At 37.3% G+C, this 20,085-nt stretch overlaps 3 protein-coding genes across 10 annotated transcripts in view; 2 read left to right on the forward strand and 1 right to left on the reverse strand.

Annotated features, from left to right (window-relative positions):
- Positions 1-467: 467 nt before the first annotated feature.
- On the forward strand, positions 468-8,360 carry LOC113063833 (serine/threonine-protein phosphatase 2A catalytic subunit alpha isoform). The gene is made up of 7 exons (XM_026234194.1): positions 468-796; positions 3,996-4,205; positions 5,747-5,920; positions 6,640-6,729; positions 6,838-6,999; positions 7,559-7,677; positions 7,758-8,360. The coding sequence occupies exons 1-7, from the start codon at positions 695-697 to the stop codon at positions 7,828-7,830; spliced, it is 930 nt and encodes a 309-aa protein (XP_026089979.1). The 5' UTR covers positions 468-694; the 3' UTR covers positions 7,831-8,360.
- Positions 8,361-12,494: 4,134 nt separating this feature from the next.
- Positions 12,495-15,819, forward strand: LOC113063834 (S-phase kinase-associated protein 1). The gene is made up of 6 exons (XM_026234195.1): positions 12,495-12,630; positions 12,995-13,091; positions 13,162-13,235; positions 14,299-14,442; positions 14,930-15,070; positions 15,221-15,819. Exons 2-6 carry the CDS (start codon positions 12,995-12,997, stop codon positions 15,254-15,256), a joined length of 492 nt encoding a protein of 163 aa, XP_026089980.1. The 5' UTR covers positions 12,495-12,630; the 3' UTR covers positions 15,257-15,819.
- Positions 15,820-17,126: 1,307 nt separating this feature from the next.
- The window catches only part of LOC113063835 (transcription factor 7-like 2), a 46,411-nt gene continuing 43,452 nt past the window's right edge, over positions 17,127-20,085 (reverse strand). For 6 of the 8 annotated variants that reach the window (XM_026234199.1, XM_026234197.1, XM_026234202.1 and 3 more), the window contains one exon: positions 17,127-19,117. In XM_026234199.1, coding sequence (XP_026089984.1) covers positions 18,868-19,117 — 250 coding nt within the window. In that variant the 3' untranslated portion in view covers positions 17,127-18,867. Of the gene's footprint in view, positions 19,141-20,085 lie in introns of all 8 variants that reach the window. The other 2 variants (XM_026234203.1, XM_026234201.1) reach the window with 2 other exon arrangements.

Raw genomic sequence — 20,085 nt, forward strand, 5'->3', positions numbered from 1 at the left:
TTAACATAATAATAAATATATAGAGAGAGAGGGGGGGGGGGTCAATTTTTATTAGATGGGTGAGAATTATACCCATAAATGTTGCAAAAAATAAAATAAACTACAAAAATATATAATGGCCTATAATAATAAAAATAAAAAAAAACACATATATACAAACAACGAAACAATAGTTACATTATGTAAATTATCTTCCCAAGGACAAAATCAAGGAGAAACAGTGGAGAAACTATACAAGAAATCTAACAGTACGTAATTCTTTTTGTTTAATCAATAGACTGAAAAAATAATCTCTAAATTTAACATAAACATTAATTTATCCATTGACGTATTAATGAGATCCTATCGCAGTGAAGGAAAACGCCCAACGACGTATTCTAGAACCAATCGGAAAGCTAAAAAAGCCCCTGGCGGCCAATCAGAGCGGAGTATCCGCTGCGACTGTCCAATCAGAGACGAGCCGGCTCTCACTGTCTGATGTGAGGAAGGCTGAACTGAAAACAACTGTGGCTCAGGGTGGGACTCTGAAGGCCGACGGCTGGCTTCTCGTTTCCTCCCGGGATTCCCTTATTTAATCACTTCAGCATCCCCAGCCCACATGTAACGTGACGACTCAAAGTAATCGGTCGACAGAAGGTGGATATTCGTGGAAAGCTGAGCTGAAGTCCGTGCGGAACCGAGTGAAAAAACAGACATGGACGAGAAGGCGTTTTCGAAAGAGCTCGATCAGTGGATTGAACAGCTCAATGAATGCAAACAGCTCTCGGAAAACCAAGTCAAGAGCCTCTGTGAGAAGGTATGTGTGTGAAACACAACAACAGCATCGAGTTTGTAGTGTTTATTTGATTTCTCCGCGTTAGCCGCCGAGGTAACGTTAACGTACAAGATGGCGGCATTTCAGCCGTTCCCCTCACTTAACGAGAAACTACGACCGCTATTAATCAACTGAAAACACAACACAGGATAAAACATAATCTTTTATAAAATCACTTATCCTGGATATCGAGTTTGGTTTATGAATCACGGTAAACTGGAAGTTACAGTACTAATCAATCAAGCAGTAAACCGTGATTTCGTAGCACTATATTTTTTAATCTTATAAAAACATAAATGTTTGTGTGTTGTGGAGAGTTTTTACGCGCGTATAGAGTTTATTTGTCAGCGCGTCGCGTCTGAATGCGCTGCTTCCTCATCTCCCCGCTCTTAAAATGGCGCCTGAGTGACTGGCCTTCTTCAGATCTCACTCCTGTCTGCACTTTTACACTCTCTGTCAAGATACATGAGCAAACATATGTTCAGAAACAAGCCCTGTTTTATTAGGGCTGTGCCCAAGCTAGACTTGGGTCAAAGCTCGGTAGAATCCAGGCCACGAGTCCCCCCGTGAATGTTGAAACACATAATGATAGATCTTACTAGAGATGTAACGACTCACTCAACTCACGATGCGACTGTCTCACAATGTTGTGAAATGTTCAGAACAGCGGAGGGGTGCAGAGTCAGTCTCTGACAGCAGGGGGCGCTCGTGGAACAGCCGCAGTACCTTGGTTACCGCTGTAAACAGAGCAGCTGCGCTTATAAACGTTACTGTAATATTCATGATACAGAGACTAGAGGAATTAAATTACATCCAAACTGTTTTATATACAGTACCTTCCCTTCAGAGAGACATTCATATAAATGCCTCCCAACTGTATCATGAATCATTTAACATCTCCACCAGTTTAAATAGTCACATTTGTATTGATTTCAACTGGCAAAGAGCTATAACTGAATTGACGGAAAACTTAATAATGAATTTTTGTCGCATAGAAATGCAGTTTACAGTAAAGCATTGATTTTAAGCTAGAATGCAGGAAATATCCTGCTAATAATAAATTGTCGTCATTTTCTCTTCCTCTTGTCATCCCAAACCTGTCTGACTGACTTCTGTGGAACACAAAATATATTTTGTTGCATGTTTTCAAACCATTTTGGCTACCCTTGGCTTCTGCAAGTTATACTCATAAAAAACACCTTAGCTCGTGCAAAAACTAGTGCGTGCTTCACACAACCACGGATGATTTCCACTCGAGTCAAGTCTGTGGTGTGCTCATCATCTGCGATAAAGTAAGTGTTGCTGTAATGATGTGTAATCTGACGTTATCAAGTAGTCTATATCACCAAATCACGCACATTGATTTATTCGTCTATTAAAACTCAAAATCCCAGTCATTTTAAATTGTAGATGGCAAAAATGCATCTATATGCTTTTTATATTTATATAATTTAATGTAGGCCTAGTTAACTTAATCTGTATCACACAAAGAGTACCGTTTTTCTACAGATGCATGAACACATTTAATAATAATGTTAAACAAGTTAAGAAAAGCAATAAGTGACTTACATTTTAGACATAATATTGCTTGTTTTTTGCGTCTCTGGTTAATGTAGGGTGTTCACAAAAGCCCCTTTCACACTGAACGTCGGACCCGCAATATTTACGAAACATTGCCGGTTCGCCTTCTGTGTGAAAGCAACCATGTCCCGGAATTGATTACCGAATTGAACCCGGGTCGGGGACCTAGTAACATTGCGTTGTTCGACCCGGGACGAGCGCTGTGTGAACAAAAGCCAGATCTAATTCTGTGTCGAAGTGATGACGCACGTTATCGCGCGACTCTTTTACCGGCTGTTTTGAAGGAAGATCAACGTTCGCGACGAAATCACATGTGCAAACTGTAATGAAGCAGAGATCAGTTAGTTCCTCACTTTCCGCGCTGACGCTGAGATCGTTTGCTTGCTTCAGTGAAAGTATAACGTGCCAAGCGTTGTCGACTCGTACATTACACGTCACGCACTGATGTCACGTGTCGTTACGGGATCTTCAAGGGTTGTGTGTGAAAGCACGCAGATATACCGGGTCATCCCTGGCAGTGTGAAAGTGCCAAATCTAGCGACCAGGGAACAATTACAGGAACACTTTACCCCTGTATTTGCCGGAATGGCAGTGTGAAAGGGGCTTCAGTGAATGGATCAGCTTTTTGGACGAATCGGTTGAATAAATGATTCAGTGATTCACTCATTAACTCGGTCAAATGCTTGGTTTCTGAACGAATCAGTTGAATCTCAATGACTCACTCATTAACATTCACTTGCTGTCACCTACTGACGGTTTTAATTTCACAATCGACTATTTTTTTCCCCCCGTGTTTTAAATTATTTCAATTATCACTATTCAACGTTTTATGTTAAAACAAATCATTAAACCTATTTATGCATCTGTGACTTTAAGCAGTTTAAGTGGATCCATGTCCTAAATGCTGTTTCAGATGCAGGTCCCAGAAATGTTTTCGTATGTTTGAATGAAGGACACAAAGTTCTGGAACAAGTGCTTCTTATTCTTACCCAACGATACAAAATTGAACAAATAGTTAAAACTGAACACAATCTCGCTACTCATTTGGTTCTTTTCCAATACTTAAGTACATTTAAGATAAAATACTTTTCGTACTTCAGTACAATAAATATCACATACTTCAAGACTTTTACTCAAGTTATATTCTAAACGGTGACTTCAACTTCTACCAAAGTCATTTTCTGGCAAGATATCTGTACTTTTACTAGAGTATGACTTTCAGGTACTTTATACACCATTGGTGCTTCCTTATTAAACGTCACTAGATGCTCTTAAAGGAGTGTAAACTACGGCTTCATGTGGCTTACTGCTTTTAAAGCACAACTACATAAACCTGACATGCTTTACTGTCATCATAAGGCCTCGTGTGTTTATAGAGTATTTTATTAAGAGCTGGTGTCTGAATTTATTATATATGTGCGCCTGTAAGGACTCTAATGCCTCTCTGATCCGGAGAACCTTGGGAACGCCACGTATAGCACTCAATGAAGCTTGCTTAAACCTTTTTGCAAATACATCAGAGGAAAAAACAGCAGATGGAGTCCAAATGTTTAAAAAACAAGTTTAGTTTAACCAGATTGATATCATTTGTTCTCCGCAGGCTAAAGAGATCCTGACGAAGGAGTCTAATGTGCAGGAGGTGCGGTGTCCGGTCACCGTGTGTGGAGATGTACACGGACAGTTTCACGACCTGATGGAGCTCTTCAGGATCGGAGGGAAGTCACCAGACACAAACTACCTGTTCATGGGAGACTATGTGGACCGAGGCTATTACTCTGTGGAGACCGTCACGCTGCTCGTCGCTCTCAAGGTACACGTGTGTTTGCTGACTGTAGCCATTAGCCCTATTCGGACAGGACTAGTTTTACAGGGGATCGTTAGAGAAATGTGTTTCAGACATGCTTGGTGATTTTAATCCCGTCCGAATCTGCCACGTCTGTGTTACCAAGATTACTCCTGTTCATTTCTGCACTGAATTAGATGTTTTAATTACATATGTACCTTTTATTGAAATTAAACATGGGTTTACTATAAATAAATTAAAAAAATTAAATGGTTTGACTAAAGTAACCACACATTAACATAGTTTTGCTAATAGCTTTGCCATGCTATTTGTAGTAAAACTTTTTAGACTTATGTTAATCAAGCCGAATGACTATAGCCTGCACAATGCACGCATTTGTGATCTCTGAAACGCCCAGATGCACAAAACACACCCTCCCATCAATATTTGTACGATCTGAAAGAAAAAATCCTTTATGTCGAATTAAAACATTGCCATGCATTGATTATACTAGGTTTAGCCTTATTACCATCATTCTTTAAAGTATCTTATACTTATTATTATTATTATTATTATTATTATTATTATTATTATTATTTTATTTTTATTTTTAGGAGCTCTTTGTACAAACATGAGAACCAAAATAACTTTTAAAAAAGAAAAATATATGTAATAATGCGTTATACATCTGGAACAGGAGATTTATGCACAGATTTGTGCATTACTTATTTGATAGTGTGCATTATTCACTGTTTATACAGCTGTATAAATACAAATGTGTATATGTATTGCCATAATTAGTTATTCCAGAAGACGGGTGGTCATTTGTGTTGACTGTTTACGCTGGAGATGGTTTGTGGAGTCAATCGGAGTCACTTCAGAAGCTAACGTTAGTTTTTGTGTGTGTAAAAACACTTTTTAAACCATCTATTTGTTTGAGCTAGTTAGCATCTCATGTTGCTCTGAGGATAATGTTAATATCTTTGCATCATTCATGTCTTTTTTTTTTTTTACCACTGTTTTATGAAGAAAGAAGTTAGTGACCAAAATGATCATGCTAAATCATACAGGTTTTTGTCATTATGTCATATCTAAAAAAGGAAACACAGTTGCATCTACGTAAACATTTAGAGGAACACTGATACATTCTCATACATTGAAGTAAAAATGATTAGTTTCTAATGATTTTGCAGCAGTTTGTGTGATCTGGGAAGGTTTGAGCGCGCTCTCTCTGTATTATTATCATCTTATCCAGAGACACAGAGTTATGATGCGTGCGGATGCAGAGCCAAATATAGATTTCAGGAAGTCCAGTGTCAACCGAGCATTGACCGATGAAATATGAAACTAAAAACACTGACAATCTCATTGTTCTGTGTACTTTGAGCAGTCTCTAAAGGTTAGCATGCATAACCTTTAGTTTACTTGATGAGGATATTGCTTTTGAGTGAACTATATTTACAGAACAGTTTGAATAAAGTCAGTAGTAAACAGAAATGGACGTGTGTGATGTCTGAAGATGGCCAGTTTTATTTCTTCTGATCATCGGTGATGTGTTCAAACTCTAGGTAAGGTACCGTGAACGCATTACAATACTTCGAGGGAACCACGAGAGCAGACAGATCACACAAGTGTACGGCTTTTATGACGAATGCTTACGGAAATATGGCAACGCAAACGTTTGGAAATACTTCACAGACCTCTTCGATTACCTTCCCCTCACTGCTCTGGTCGATGGTCAGGTGGGTGGATCTTCTCTGATCGGTCTTTACATTCAACTGTGTATTTAACCCTTTCACAGTGGGAAACTGAACATTTCATCTCTGACTCTAGAGCACTGTGTAGAAGTGAACTATGGGCTTACAAAATACCCCTTTTTTTTGGACTAAATATCTGGCAATCAAAAAGCATGCCTAATTGAAATCATGAAACCTATACAGTTAAACAACAGTCTTATAATAAAGGTTTAACATTTTATAGCCTTATGAAGTTTTATATCTCTTCAAATTCAGTTTTATTTTTACTTAATTCTGTAGCAATAGCCAACAATACCATTGTATGGGTCAAAATTATAAACAATTTTTATACCAAAAATCATTAGAATATTAAGTAAAGATGATGTTCCATGAAGATATTTAGTAAATTTCCTACAGTAAATATATTAAAACTTAATGTTTGATTAGTAATATGCATTGCTAAGAACTTCATCTGAACAACTTTAAAGATGATTTTCTCAATATTTAGATTTGTTTGCATCCCTCAGATTCCAGATTTTCTAATTTATCTCAGACAAATATTGTCCTCCGAACAAACCACACATCAATGAAAAGATGATTTATTCAGCTTTCAGATGATGCATAAATCTCAATTTCAAGAAATTGACCCTTAAGACCCATAAAATGTTTTTCATAATTGTAAAAGTAATCAAATTAAGGTTTTATCTTTGTTTTTTTTCTGGTAGATCTTCTGTCTTCACGGAGGATTGTCACCGTCCATAGACACTCTGGATCACATCCGAGCGCTGGATCGTTTACAGGAAGTTCCTCACGAGGTACTGGACTGGACATCTTTATAAAAGTGACTGTTTTAGCAGCTGTTCTGTGTTCAGATGGCCAAATAAAGCTAAAAAGCGGCCACTAATGTCTGTGTTTTTCCTCAGGGACCCATGTGTGATCTGTTGTGGTCTGACCCAGATGATCGCGGAGGTTGGGGTATTTCTCCGAGAGGTGCAGGCTACACCTTTGGGCAGGACATCTCCGAGACATTCAACCACGCTAACGGCCTCACGCTGGTCTCCAGAGCTCACCAGCTCGTGATGGAGGTGAAATCTTCTTTCCTGTGACGATAGATACATGAACACTGCTGCTGAATGGGACACGCGTCTGATTTCTCTCCGATTTCTTTCTTAAATCACATGTGGACACAAAGTGGATGATATCTGATTTTATATTTATTTTTTAAGAGATTGCTGAGATCTCAACAGTGTGAGTGTTAATGAAATGTAAGGACGTTATCTTAAGTGCTTTTAAGAGGCTTTATATTTGGGAACGGAAGAACAGGAATCACACTTACAGGCTATGATTTGATTAAATAAACTAGAGTTGAAATGCAGCACGGTTCACAGGTTTAATTATACAGAGCTGTTCACAATCAATCTGCATTTGTGACGCTGAAGCCTGGAGGAATGATGCTGAAAATTCAGCTTTGGATCACAGAAATAAATTTAATCTTAAAATGTATTAAAATAGAAACATGCTATTTTAAACCGTAATAATATTTCAAATTTTATCTGTATTTTTGATTGTTTAATCCAGCCTCGATGAGCAGAAGATACCTAAAAATAATCAGTGATTTCTAAAGTATCCCGTTTTGTCTCCTAGGGGTACAACTGGTGCCATGATCGCAACGTGGTGACGATTTTCAGCGCGCCCAACTACTGCTACCGCTGTGGGAACCAGGCGGCCATCATGGAGCTGGACGACACGCTCAAGTACTCGTTGTAAGTGGAGGAGCTTGATGTTAGCGGATGCAGCTGCAGCAGAGGAGCGTCTCTGATCTGTTGTTGTTGTGTGATTTCAGCCTGCAGTTCGACCCCGCGCCGCGCAGAGGAGAGCCGCATGTCACCCGCCGGACCCCCGACTACTTCCTGTGAACCCAGTATTGCCATGAGAGTATAATCATCATCATTCAGTTTAACATAAGGGGAGAGGAATGGGCAACAGTATAGAAAGATAAGAGAAAACTGATCCAGTGAGAAATGTCTGTGGACCAAAAGGTGTGTGCCATATCCGAAGCGATCGGGCTCCACGAGCCTCAGACCTCTGCTCTGCTTCTGTCCTGCTATCTTTAGATGAACACAGGCTGTGAAACACAGGTCTCCTTCATGAACCCTGTTTGTGTCTTTTCTTTTTCTTTTTTTATGTCTGTTTGCACTTTTTTTTTTTTTTTTTTCTCAGTCGGTTTTCCAGTTTATTTCCATGTTCCATAGGTGATTAGATGCTTTTATATCCTAACGAGCAGGCTATAATCTTTCCTACGGTGAACATGTTAAATATGCCAACTAAAGATGTGTGGCAGACTGAGATGGCATGCTGTCGTCTGAATCCTGGAATCGCTTCATGTGATGGTTCTGTGTCTGTATAAAGGGTACCAGTTCAAGAATAAAGATGGATCTTGCTCCTGTGTCTTGTGTGGTGCTCTTCCTGAATCCTCAGTCGATCCGAGCACAGATCTTAGTCAGGGCTGCTCAAAGGCTGGGTGAAAAAACTACAGCATAGAGAGATTCTGATCTAATTTGTTTATGATAAACTCTGGATCGAATGAACGGCGTGGTTTCATCTGATACACAAACTTAAACACATAACATCTACGTCTCAATATACCATTGAGATTAACACATTAATCTCTTCTCCAGAGCTTTATATTATAAATAAAAAATATTACTATTGCATAGTCAAGCATAATTCTCACAATCATTTTTTAGGAAATAAACAAGTATACAATTCATTTGTGCAGCAACTTGCCTGACAATAAAGTGCAATGTTTTGTTGTTAATTACATTTTAAAATAATGATCAAACTGTTTTTATGGTCCATCTGAACTGAATCATAAACCACAGAATATGGAAAAATTTAAACCGAGTTTAAGGGAAATTCAAACAGATTTCACTAATTAATGTGGAGTTAAACTGAACCAAGAAAGATCTGAGTACATTCATTCTCAAAGTCTAAAAAATGTGGAAAATATATACTTCCCCATTGATGGTCAATAAGTCATATGATAAGGGGAAAATATTGTGACAATATGTTTTTATAAGCAATTATTCTCCTATATTTGACCTAAATATTGTAGATGTTAAATATTGCAAAATATATATATATTTAGATAAAGATATTTATGTAGATAAATAGCAAAAATTTCAGTGGTAGGCTACTTGATGCATTTCTTTCATCAGCTGTTTTTATTTTATATAAATAGTTGCAATCAAATATATTCACCCCCCTCAGAGACTGCAGTACTTTACAAATACAAGCTTTTCTGAGGATCCAACATTTTATAAAAATGTCATCTGTAAACGTTATTCTGTATATTAAAAGTGATGAAATACGAAGACGAAGGAGCTCGTTATATATGTGATATATGTAAATTGTATTTAAAGCGAAGCTATTCTAATTTATTTCTACCTGTGCATAATAATAAAAGGCATCCATTCATATTAGCCCATGCACGTGCTGAAGCTGAGAAGCAAATTGCAAATACCTCAGTCTTGTTACTAGAGATGGAGAATGTGAGCTAACAGCAAAACGGCCAGATCATTTTACTATCTGCTCTAACTGATTTTTTGCCTTTAAAAGATATATGACCATACCATACTACAGTGGAGAAGGACAACACAGATTCAATGAAAGCATGATAAAACATTTTCATTATTGTTCGGTCAAGATTAAACACAGATAATTTCCTTAGGCAATACAAACGCTGGTGCCCCTTTTTGCACAGAGCCTCACAATTCTTTTCAAAATTCAGTTTTTCATCAGTAATAGTCCCAAGGTATTTGTATGATTGTACATACTCTATTGTTTGAAAGATTTAACACACACGTCAGAAAGCATTTCCCGGAGCATTTCAGTCTTTGGTAGTGCAACTGAAGCAAACAATCAGCTGTGGATGGCAAAGCACTGTCAAAAGATCTCCGGGATACAGTTGTGGACATGCACGAGCCAGGTTACGAGAAAAAGGTTATGGAAACAAAAACATTTAAAAGGCTTCATCAATGCCTAGAAGCACAGTGAAGTCTATTATTAAGAAGTGCTATAACACAGATGCTCCCTGGATTAGGACGTCACTTCAAACTGATGAAAGAGCTCGAAGGAAACTGATCAGAGAGGTGAACAAGAGACCTACAGAAGCTCTGAAGCAGCTGCAGGAGTTTATGTCAAAGAGTGGTCATTGTGTGCATGTGACACAAATATCACAAATCTGACTTGCATGGGAAGACTAAGATTATTTTTTTTTATTTTAAGGAGCTATTCTGACGTATCAGCTAGCACACATAATATTAGCATTTCTCCAAATCTGATGAAGGAACAATCTCATCTACATTTTGGATGTCTTTTGGGCGAGTAAGAATTTCAGTTCTTTTAACACAGATAAAGTTAACAGATTTTCTAAAAGAACAATTTAATTGAATTGTACATGTCTGTAATCTGTATTCACAATAAAGCTATTTTATTTGTGTTAAAATGCTACATTGTTGCAATTACATTTCAGGATACTTGAGGTCAAAAATCATAATTGTTGATTATTCCCTTGAGACTGTAATTGCGATTATTAATTATGATTATTACAGTTTACACTGAATCATGTTTTGCTTTATCCCATTGTTTTGAAGCAAATGCATTCAATGTTTTTGTATGAAAATAAACGAGCTGAAAACACTCTTCCTAAAACACTTGCATTGCGTTTATATAGCATTGAGCCTCAAACGACAATATATCAATTAATTAACTGTGCATCCCTATGAGACATCTGTGAGGACAACCCCGCCAGCATTGATAAACTCACACCTTCAGCGCTCATTCATCCTTATAAAAGCTTTACTACACAGTAAAAAAATCACTGTGAATTTAACAGTAAAAAAACTGTGAAAATGCTACAGTACAAACCTGTTAAATGGTTAACGGTAAGTTCCTGTAAAATTTACAGGGAAAAAATGTAAACTGACATTCCCAGAATTCTTTACGTTGCATTTCAAATATTGTTTGAATTTGTTTTTTTCTTTGAAATAACTAAGTTTTCTTATCTGTTAGGGTTGAATGTTCCATATAATATTGTTAAATGAATGTTTATTGCATATTTCAGTTTTTCAGAGTCTCACCGTGATGGTGTTTGTGTACTTCTATATATCTTATTATTTAAAAGCTGCTTGTGATGGTCATTGTTTCATTGCATGACTTTCACATCACCAACTGCATTCGGTGGTTATCAGTGTATTACAAAGGTAAAAAACAGATTACAGCACATCAAAAGGTTGGTATATTAACATTATATTACTTAAATTATGGTATTTAACTGTAAATTTAAGGTAAAATCGTTAAACCTAAAGCAATGTTACCTTATATTTTATGATATAATTCTGGCAACCATAGTTGCTGATTTTTACCGTATATTATGCAGATTTTATTTCTCACAGTGTACCACTGAACGTCATTGTGGGTACCAAGCACTTCTCACTGTACTCCTCCTCTAGCAACACTTCTGGATCCGAATTGATCTCTTGAAACCAGAGTATGGATTCCCAGAAGCCTCTCTTTTATAGATCTGGGCCTTGGAAGAAGTTAAATGAGTTTATTATGCTTTGCTACAACAGGTGACATGCATGACAAACGTGCATGGCACTTCTGCAGATTTCACAGCTTTTGCCGGCTCTGAGACACTTGCATGTTGTTTCTCCTGCTCTTTTTTAAGCAAAAATTCAGTCATCTCTAAATGAAAACTTAAAGTGAAGAGCAGAGTAGTTCTGTCCCAAGTGAACATGCTGCCAGCATTGAGTCTGAGTATGATTCAGTGGGCTATATAACACTTTTAATTGCTTGGAAATTAAGCAATTCGACTTATCTTTTTATTGATGGTTCTTCGTTTTGAGGTTTTTTTTAGCAGATTGACAAACCAACGGTTAATGTACAAGGTTCAGCTATGAATTAATCAACTATGATAGATAAAAAAAATTAAATTAAATAAAACAAAATTGTATTCATGAATAAATACATAATTTAAAGCTTTGAACTCTTTCTTTTAATATTCTCCATTGAGTGAGGCCTTGCCCAGATTTATCCAGATAAGCATCTTTATGTCTATCCCTTTCTTACATTGTTCTCTCAGCGTCTGAATATGTATCTGAATATTGTACACATTTCTAGAAATGACTACATTAATTGTTCTAACTTTTGCCCATATTTTTATATGCAGAGGATTAGTTTTCTTATTCGAAAAACATATCACCTGTGTTTTTATATTTATATTATATTTATATATTTATGCATTTAGCAGACGCTTTTATCCAAAGCGACTTACATTTTCTCCAAACATGTGTTCCCTGGGATTCGAACCCCCAACCATTTGTAATATGACTTCTGGAAAATTATAAATACCATTAAGATCCACCACATCCTGATTGCGAGCTTGTTACATATACTTTTAAAATGTAATTTATCATGTCTACAGAAATACCCTTTATCTCTAAATACTTTTTCATCTGCTTTGATTATCTTGCCTGCGCGCGATGCTTCTTCCTGTTAAATTCAAAATGAATGAGAGTGTGACGTATTTGGACATGGGCGTGGCTTGCGACGTCACACTTGGATGTGAGGCTATTTAGGACGAATAGTGCAGCATCAGTCAGACTCAGGCCTTGTTGACGTTCAGTTTAATACTTTCTTCGCTTTTAGTCACGGTAAGGACGAGACAGTATCTGCCACATGAGCGTGTCATATGCTATATTTGGACAGTGAAGAGTCGCAGCGGGCGTAATATTTAGTGAAATGAAGTTTGCTGTGAGAGGCCTGTTAGCCGCGCGGCTAACGTTAGCTTAGCCTCACAAACAGCTCGTGCTTTATGTTTCTGTCATGCTTTTAGTTCATATGAGAAGCACGTTGAATGAAACACAATGTGAAAGTGATAGTGCTGATGCTGAGAGGTTTTTAAGCGCGATGTATGAAGTTCCTGGAGAAGTGCACTTGTTAGGGAACAGCTAGTAGGAGTCATTAGCTCTCGTCTTCTGTAATAATGTGTCTGTTATTGTGTTATTATTGGTGTAGATGCCGACTATTAAACTGCAGAGCTCTGATGGAGAGATGTTTGAGGTGGATGTTGAAATCGCCAAGCAGTCTGTGACCATAAAGACCATGCTGGAAGGTAAGCTGAACTGAGGTCTGTGTGTGTGTGTGTGTGTGTGTGTGTGTAACTACAGCTCTATTCTGCTTAGATCTGGGGATGGATGATGAAGGCGATGATGATCCGGTTCCTCTGCCCAATGTGAACGCTGCCATCCTGAAGAAGGTCAGAATTGTTAATTGCTTAAATTGGAGAAATACTGTAATAATTATAGGCTATTATGAATATTATACATTGCCTACACAACAGGTACATGCATGCATTAGCACACAGGTGACAGCTGACCATGCAGAGGATCGGGGAGTTATTAAAAGTTCCCAATGCTTTGGGAAAAGCTGCATTTTGAAAGAGTTTTGATTTGATTACCACGACAAACAGCGAGCTAATAGTTCATGTGCAGTGCTTGCCATCTCCTCATTAGACGCGCCTTTAAGAAATGCATCGATAGGATTATTATAATAAGTTTTTGTTTTCTAAATGTTTTTAGTTAAGTACTAATTTAATGCTTTCTATGGATATATCATGTCTGTAAGTTGTGTATAATAACTTGTGTATAATAGTGCTCCTATTCAAGACCAGACCGAGGAAAGCACATTTTTCTTTATTTTATAAAAGAACAACGTTTTGTTGATAGTGTTTGAACCCCAAAAAAAATTAGACCCTTTACAGTTACGAATGAGGAATTACTCTTACCTTATGAGCAAAAATGATGGCGTTTTCTCGAAAAACATGCAAGTGATCGCTGGCTCCTCCATGTCCAGCACAGCTTTCAGTCTCCGCACAAACTATTGGATATATCGCACATTTATGCAGGTTTAACATTTAAACGTTGTTATATGCTTGAACTGTTTAGTAGTATATCTATAGGCTTTATTGTAGGCAAGTTGTGATGGTTTGAGAAGGCTATATTGATCAAACATTATCATCTTACCGTCTGCCGCTGGCCGCTTGGTCATTACTTTAAAAAACAAAAGCGTATATTTAACGAACAAAAAAGGCTCCATATGTTTTTCGAAATTAACTTAATAAAAAAAAAACTACTTTATAATCACTTTGCCATTGCATACAAAACTGAACCATTTTTAATAGCCTATCTCTGTGTGAAAATAACATCATGATGCTGCCATCTTTCCTATATATTAGTGTGCATATTGGTTGTTTTAAAATAAATACAAAATGTGTCTCTCTTAGAAGGGACTGAGCCTCACAGTGTTTAGTATGTCCACAGGTGATTCAGTGGTGCACCCACCATAAAGACGACCCTCCTCCTCCTGAAGACGATGAGAATAAAGAGAAGAGGACGGATGACATCCCCGTGTGGGACCAGGAGTTCCTCAAAGTAGACCAGGGCACCCTCTTCGAACTCATTCTGGTGTGTAACACTTGACTTGATGCTTGTGCTCGGACTCATTCAGTAAAACACTGCTGTATGTTACAGGACAGAGATGCAGAAACAAGCTGGATAAATGTGGTGTCCTGCATTTAATGAAGCAAAACTAGCTAAAAGAATGCACTAGTGTTCCTGACAGATTTATTCAAGCATGCATTAAATAATGACAACAGGTATTTTCTGTAAATGCATGGATTTTCTGACATGCATCTCCCATTACGTTCAATTAAATATGGATTTCGGAGTTTCTGACATGTACTAATATTGATGTAACTGTCAGTATGTACTGGGAAAAGTGCTGTTTTAAGTGTGAGTGTTTGTGAAACGCTCCGTTGTAAAGCCGTCTCTCGTGCTCTTGGTTCTGATGAAGTGAGGCGAGTGTTGGCACCCATCAGAGCAGCAGTGTGTTGAGCTGCCACACGATGGCCTCGTCTCGTCACGCTCACTTTCATCTCTTCCCTTTGTTTAGGCTGCAAATTACTTGGACATCAAAGGCTTGCTAGATGTTACTTGCAAGACGGTTGCAAACATGATCAAAGGCAAAACCCCAGAAGAGATCAGAAAGACTTTCAATATCAAAAATGATTTCACAGAGGAAGAGGAAGCCCAGGTAAAGCAAGAGCTCATTTCCTGTCTCTCCTCCGTCACGCATGCTCTTAATGCGCTCAGACCGGTGCTACCTCCGTATCATCGAGATACTCTCAATTGGTTTAAATGTATCAGTTTTTGTATTATCTCACCAGGATGTTGTGTGTTGCAGGTACGTAAGGAGAACCAGTGGTGTGAAGAGAAGTGAAGATCCTGACACACTTTAACACTATGGATTGTTCAAAAAAAAAAAAAAAAAGTAATAAAAAAAAAAAAAAAAAAAAAATTGCACTGCGCTGTTGATATTTGTTGAGATTTAACACAAATAAACCTAGTCAAGTTCCTTGCGTTTGCTAGCATGACCTTCCTTCTTGCTTGTGTGGTGTAAACCCTTTTTTAATGTCGTTCCTCTTCAGATGAACGGAGTAGAGAAAACACTTTCTTACCACACTTATTTTATTTTAACGGAGCTCGTCACCAAATGCCAGATTGTGTTTTCTGTTTTTGAGAAACTAAGGTGTAGCTTGAGGAGTATTATCTAAGCAGCCGTGTTTGTGCTGATGAATGATCCGTGTTGGGAATCTGAAGGCTGAGATGTTTGAGCGCGGTCTTGTGAACTGGAAGTGCTGCTGTCTGCGTTGACTTCATGTGCTCTGCCTCGGTGTCTGGGATTGACAGTCTTTCACGCTTCTGCTCCTTAATTGTTGGCCATTAGGATTAGGAATCTTTTGATTCCAAAAACGTTCAAATAAATAAAACCAGATTATTGTGTGATTTGTCCTTTCTCTGTGCAATGCCTTTCCTGCTTCTTGCAAGTGTTTTCTATGTAGTTTTCTTCATCTGTTCAAAGATGGACACTATCTAGTGGTCTAGACACTTGACTAGTAATTGAGACTCCTTCTGTTAGTGTCTGAAGTGGCTCCAGGCGGTTTGTGTATGTGCTGTCTGCACCGCTGGAGCTTTTCTAACACTCGAAACCTGTTCTTACTGATTAGTGATCTGTGTCTTTGAATCAGCTGCTTTTTTTTTTCCATATAATGAATCACATTAACTCTAAATCATTGTGTCATAGTCTTTTCTAAATCTAAACTAAACCTATGATTTCATGCCTAACAAAAAAAAAAAAAAAAGTTTTTGCCTAAAGTGTGCTTGTGCTATTTATACATTTTTTTTTTTTCTGGCATTGTGTTATTTTTTTTTTTTTTTTTTTTTTTAAGTGTCCATGCATTTTGACAATGTGGCTTTTGAACAAACCAGTAAACACTGCACTTACTCTGAGGAAAATAGAGACCTCATTGGTATCATTTAATGTTATTTGTTAATGAAAATGCAACCATTAGTTTTTAGATCATTTTAGCGCCATTCATTAATATTATTTAATGGATCTGATCTAACATGAATTTGCTTTAGAAGTCCTTTATCGCTAAAAAAGGTAATTGCAACATTATATCTGGCAATTTGGACTTTATTTTCTCAAAAAAAAAAAAAAAAAATTTGTGTGTATATCCAGGAACATTCAATCCTGGGAATTGTGTGATCAGAACCTTATTTTATTCTTTTGCAATTTCAAGATATATACTGGTATTTCTAAGAGGAGTCAACGTTAATATGTGCACATGAAATTTTGGCTTCAAAATTAGTTTTTTTTTTTCTTAAAATTGCCTGAAACAAAAGTCAGAACTGTAATTATTTAAACTAAAAAACTACATTTTACATTTTTTTTATTCTGTGGCAGACTTTTTATTTTTATGATTTGTTTCTCAATCTGTAAATGAGCTAAGACCAACAAGTGCTTTCGATATTTTCCTTGTTATTACATCTTAACTAAAGTAGTTAATGTTAATAACTGTATAGGGGTGGATGTGATGGGACACTAGCTTCCTAAAAAGAGAAGGAATGTCAGAATGGTGTGCTACGCTGTCACATGTAAATATCCGAACTCTTGGTAGTGTGATCAAATCAATTCATTATACAGCAGATAAAAACATGTCAGGTTGGACGCAGTGGGTCTGTTGGTCACGTTGGTGAATGCATGCCGTTCCACTGAGTGTCTGAAACACTGCAAGAACTCCATCAGACCAGTTTTTCAAAATATTTTAATAAAACTAGAGAATGATTATTGTTACATCAAAAGCAAAAGGAAGAAAGACGGCTTGCTATATGTGAACACTGAAGATGTATGGCTCCTTCTGTCTGATCGCAGATGGCTAATGACATGATTGCTTCAGAACAGACCTGAGTCAACACTGAAACACACACACACACACACACACAGATGCACATCATTTCATACAGCGACGTTTGAAAGACGACGGGCATAGCTGACTACTTCAGATCTACACAACAAAAGCTTTTAAAAATGGCACTTGTTTCAATAAAAGTAAACAGCCAAGGAATGTTTTTTCTCTTTTTTTTTCTCTTTACATAAAAACATATAAAAGTTTAGTTATTTATGGACTTTAACTCTATAAAAGATGCCGTTTAACACTCATTTGATCGTAGAAGAGATATGGTGAGAACTGACACTGTTTTCAGTGAAGCAAAGGAACGGCATTTACATGAAGAAACTTCTTGACACACAGTGGCTGAATCTCATGAAGAAACATCCAGGTCAAGCTTTACCACAAAATCAAGAAATGCATATTGCATAAAGAAAATGAAGACATTTAGACCATTCAGAGTTTTGGGATTGTGATGACAGTTAAGCATTATATCTCCCCTAAATTTCACATTACTGTAATCCACGAAATAAAACTATAAAACATTTCCAACTTCAGTAACTTGAGTTGTACTTGTGACTTTCTAATGAGAGTTAAAGAATAGTGAGAACTTCATTTGCATTACTGTAATAATGCAGTAATGAAAATCATATATACAATAAAATACAGACATTAAACCTCGTCATGTGCTTGTCCCTCAGACACATAAATCAGTTATTCGCTTGTCCAATTATTATTATTATAGTTTTTGTGGTGTAAATGTAGTTTATTCTGAAGTAATACTCTCTCATCAGTGTTCTGTCAGTGCTTTCTTATTTTTTTATCATCTGAAGCAGCATGGAGATGCACGGACTGTTTAATGAAACTGTGAGATGACAAATAAATTTACACCACAAAACAATGTTATGAGATTGTTTTAAACGTGTATGTGTATGTTTTTAATATATGAAACATAAAACATTGGGTAAAAATGCAATGATACTTTTAAATATGTAACAAACCTACCAGTAGGTGGCAGTAAGTGACTGTCTGGATGAGTCATTGATTCAAAGATTCGTTCAAACAATTGATTCATTAAAGAATCAGAACACAAGTGAGTCATTGAATCGTTCACTCAACAGATCAACAATGCTCAGAGACTCTCGAAGGTTCTGCTGTGCATTTGTTTGGATAAAAAAAACTGACTACAATGTAACTGATTTGATATATAATTATTTGTTTTGTTTTAAAAATCAGTGTCATATTTGCAATCGTGCTGATATTTGGGAAAACGGCACTCTTGCTCGTGTGATGTTGCTTAACTGTATCATGACATGAAAGTGTTAATGTTGTCTACAGTAACAAAATTGTTCTTTTTTTGCATTATGGTAATGGAAACAACAAAATGCTTCTTTGTAATTGAAATAATTGAAAAGAGGGAGAAAAAAAAACACATTCTTCATGAGATTCATCCATGAGGAAATCTCATGCTATGATTTCCTAAAAGATGAGAGGACCCCCCATGTGAACTTCTTTTTTTTTCTTTTTCTGGAGGACACGGAAGCGAAGAGAACTTGAAGAAGGTGTGTCCGTGAGATCGGTCTCCGTGGCCATCGAGCCGTCAGTCTGGGTTATTGTGGCTCTCTGTTTTAATTCTGCTGAAGTGGAGCGAGAGTCTGGGAGGGTGGGCGGAGCTTTTGCTGCTCTGGGGGAGGGGACTGCTGTTGGGGGAGGCGGGGTATCGTGGGGGAGAGGCGGGGTTTGGCAGGTGATTGACAGGTGACAGGGGGGAGTCTATAGCACTTCCATCGGAAGAATGGGGGCTGGCGCAGCGTCCTCTTTGAAGGTAGCGAATGCACTTCTTTTTCCTCCTAGGAACAGTCAAGAGAGTTATCTGTGAATAAAGCGTGGATGTGAAACGTCACAAAGATGAACTCTGGACAACAATGATAAAAAAAATAAATAAAGAGCACACAAAACAAACAGTTATGCCAGAATATATAGAGTAAAATAAGTGCGAAAAACCGACGTGTGAAAGTACTGAAAGCAGGAGCGCTTTATTCGACAGCTCTGACTGAAGTTCAAGCTGATATCACATGCTTTTTTCCTAAAAACATGAGAAGTTTAATTCTCATGGTGTGTGAATGTTTCCATGCAGAAATCATGATTGTTCGGTCAGTTCACACAATAAAAATTTAGGATCAATTTTTGAACGAACTCAAAGCACAGATCAAATAAATATAGACACATTTACAGTAACATTTGAATGTAAAAATGAATGATGAGCGGTGGTTTGAACCAGCTGACCATTTGACTTGAAGGAATTTACTCAATCACAACAGTTTTAACTTTCAGGTTACATGTTTTCTCAAAGGATCTCATTTTAAATGCGTTAACTTGCATCCATTTCCAGAACAGAAATCTGAAGATTAAATAAAGCCAGGTTCAAACCTCTTTTCATTTTATCAGCATATTAGAGAATTAAATCTTATTTAAATCAGGAGAATGAAAGGCTATATGAACAAACCCTTCTGAATCTAGAAGGGGAATAAAACTAAAGTTTGGTGTCAGTGCTTCTGAAAAAAAAAAAACTCCCCACCTTTAAATATGTGTATTGTAATTGAGATGTACAGGTGGACATAGATGAAGTAAGCCTGAAGGGATAGTTTTGAAGTTTGCACTGAAGTTGAAAGCAATAGAAACAAACTGTCTGGAAACCGCAGCGAAAGCAAACCACAGAGCCAACCCCGTCAGGAGAGACTGGGGATGTAATTTAATGTTGCTGAAAGTCAAACGAAGCAGTAAGAGAAGTGTCTGGTTAAAGCAGAGCTGGACTCCA

Source organism: Carassius auratus, chromosome 46, assembly GCF_003368295.1.
Source record: "Carassius auratus strain Wakin chromosome 46, ASM336829v1, whole genome shotgun sequence".
Lineage (NCBI taxonomy): Eukaryota > Metazoa > Chordata > Actinopteri > Cypriniformes > Cyprinidae > Carassius > Carassius auratus.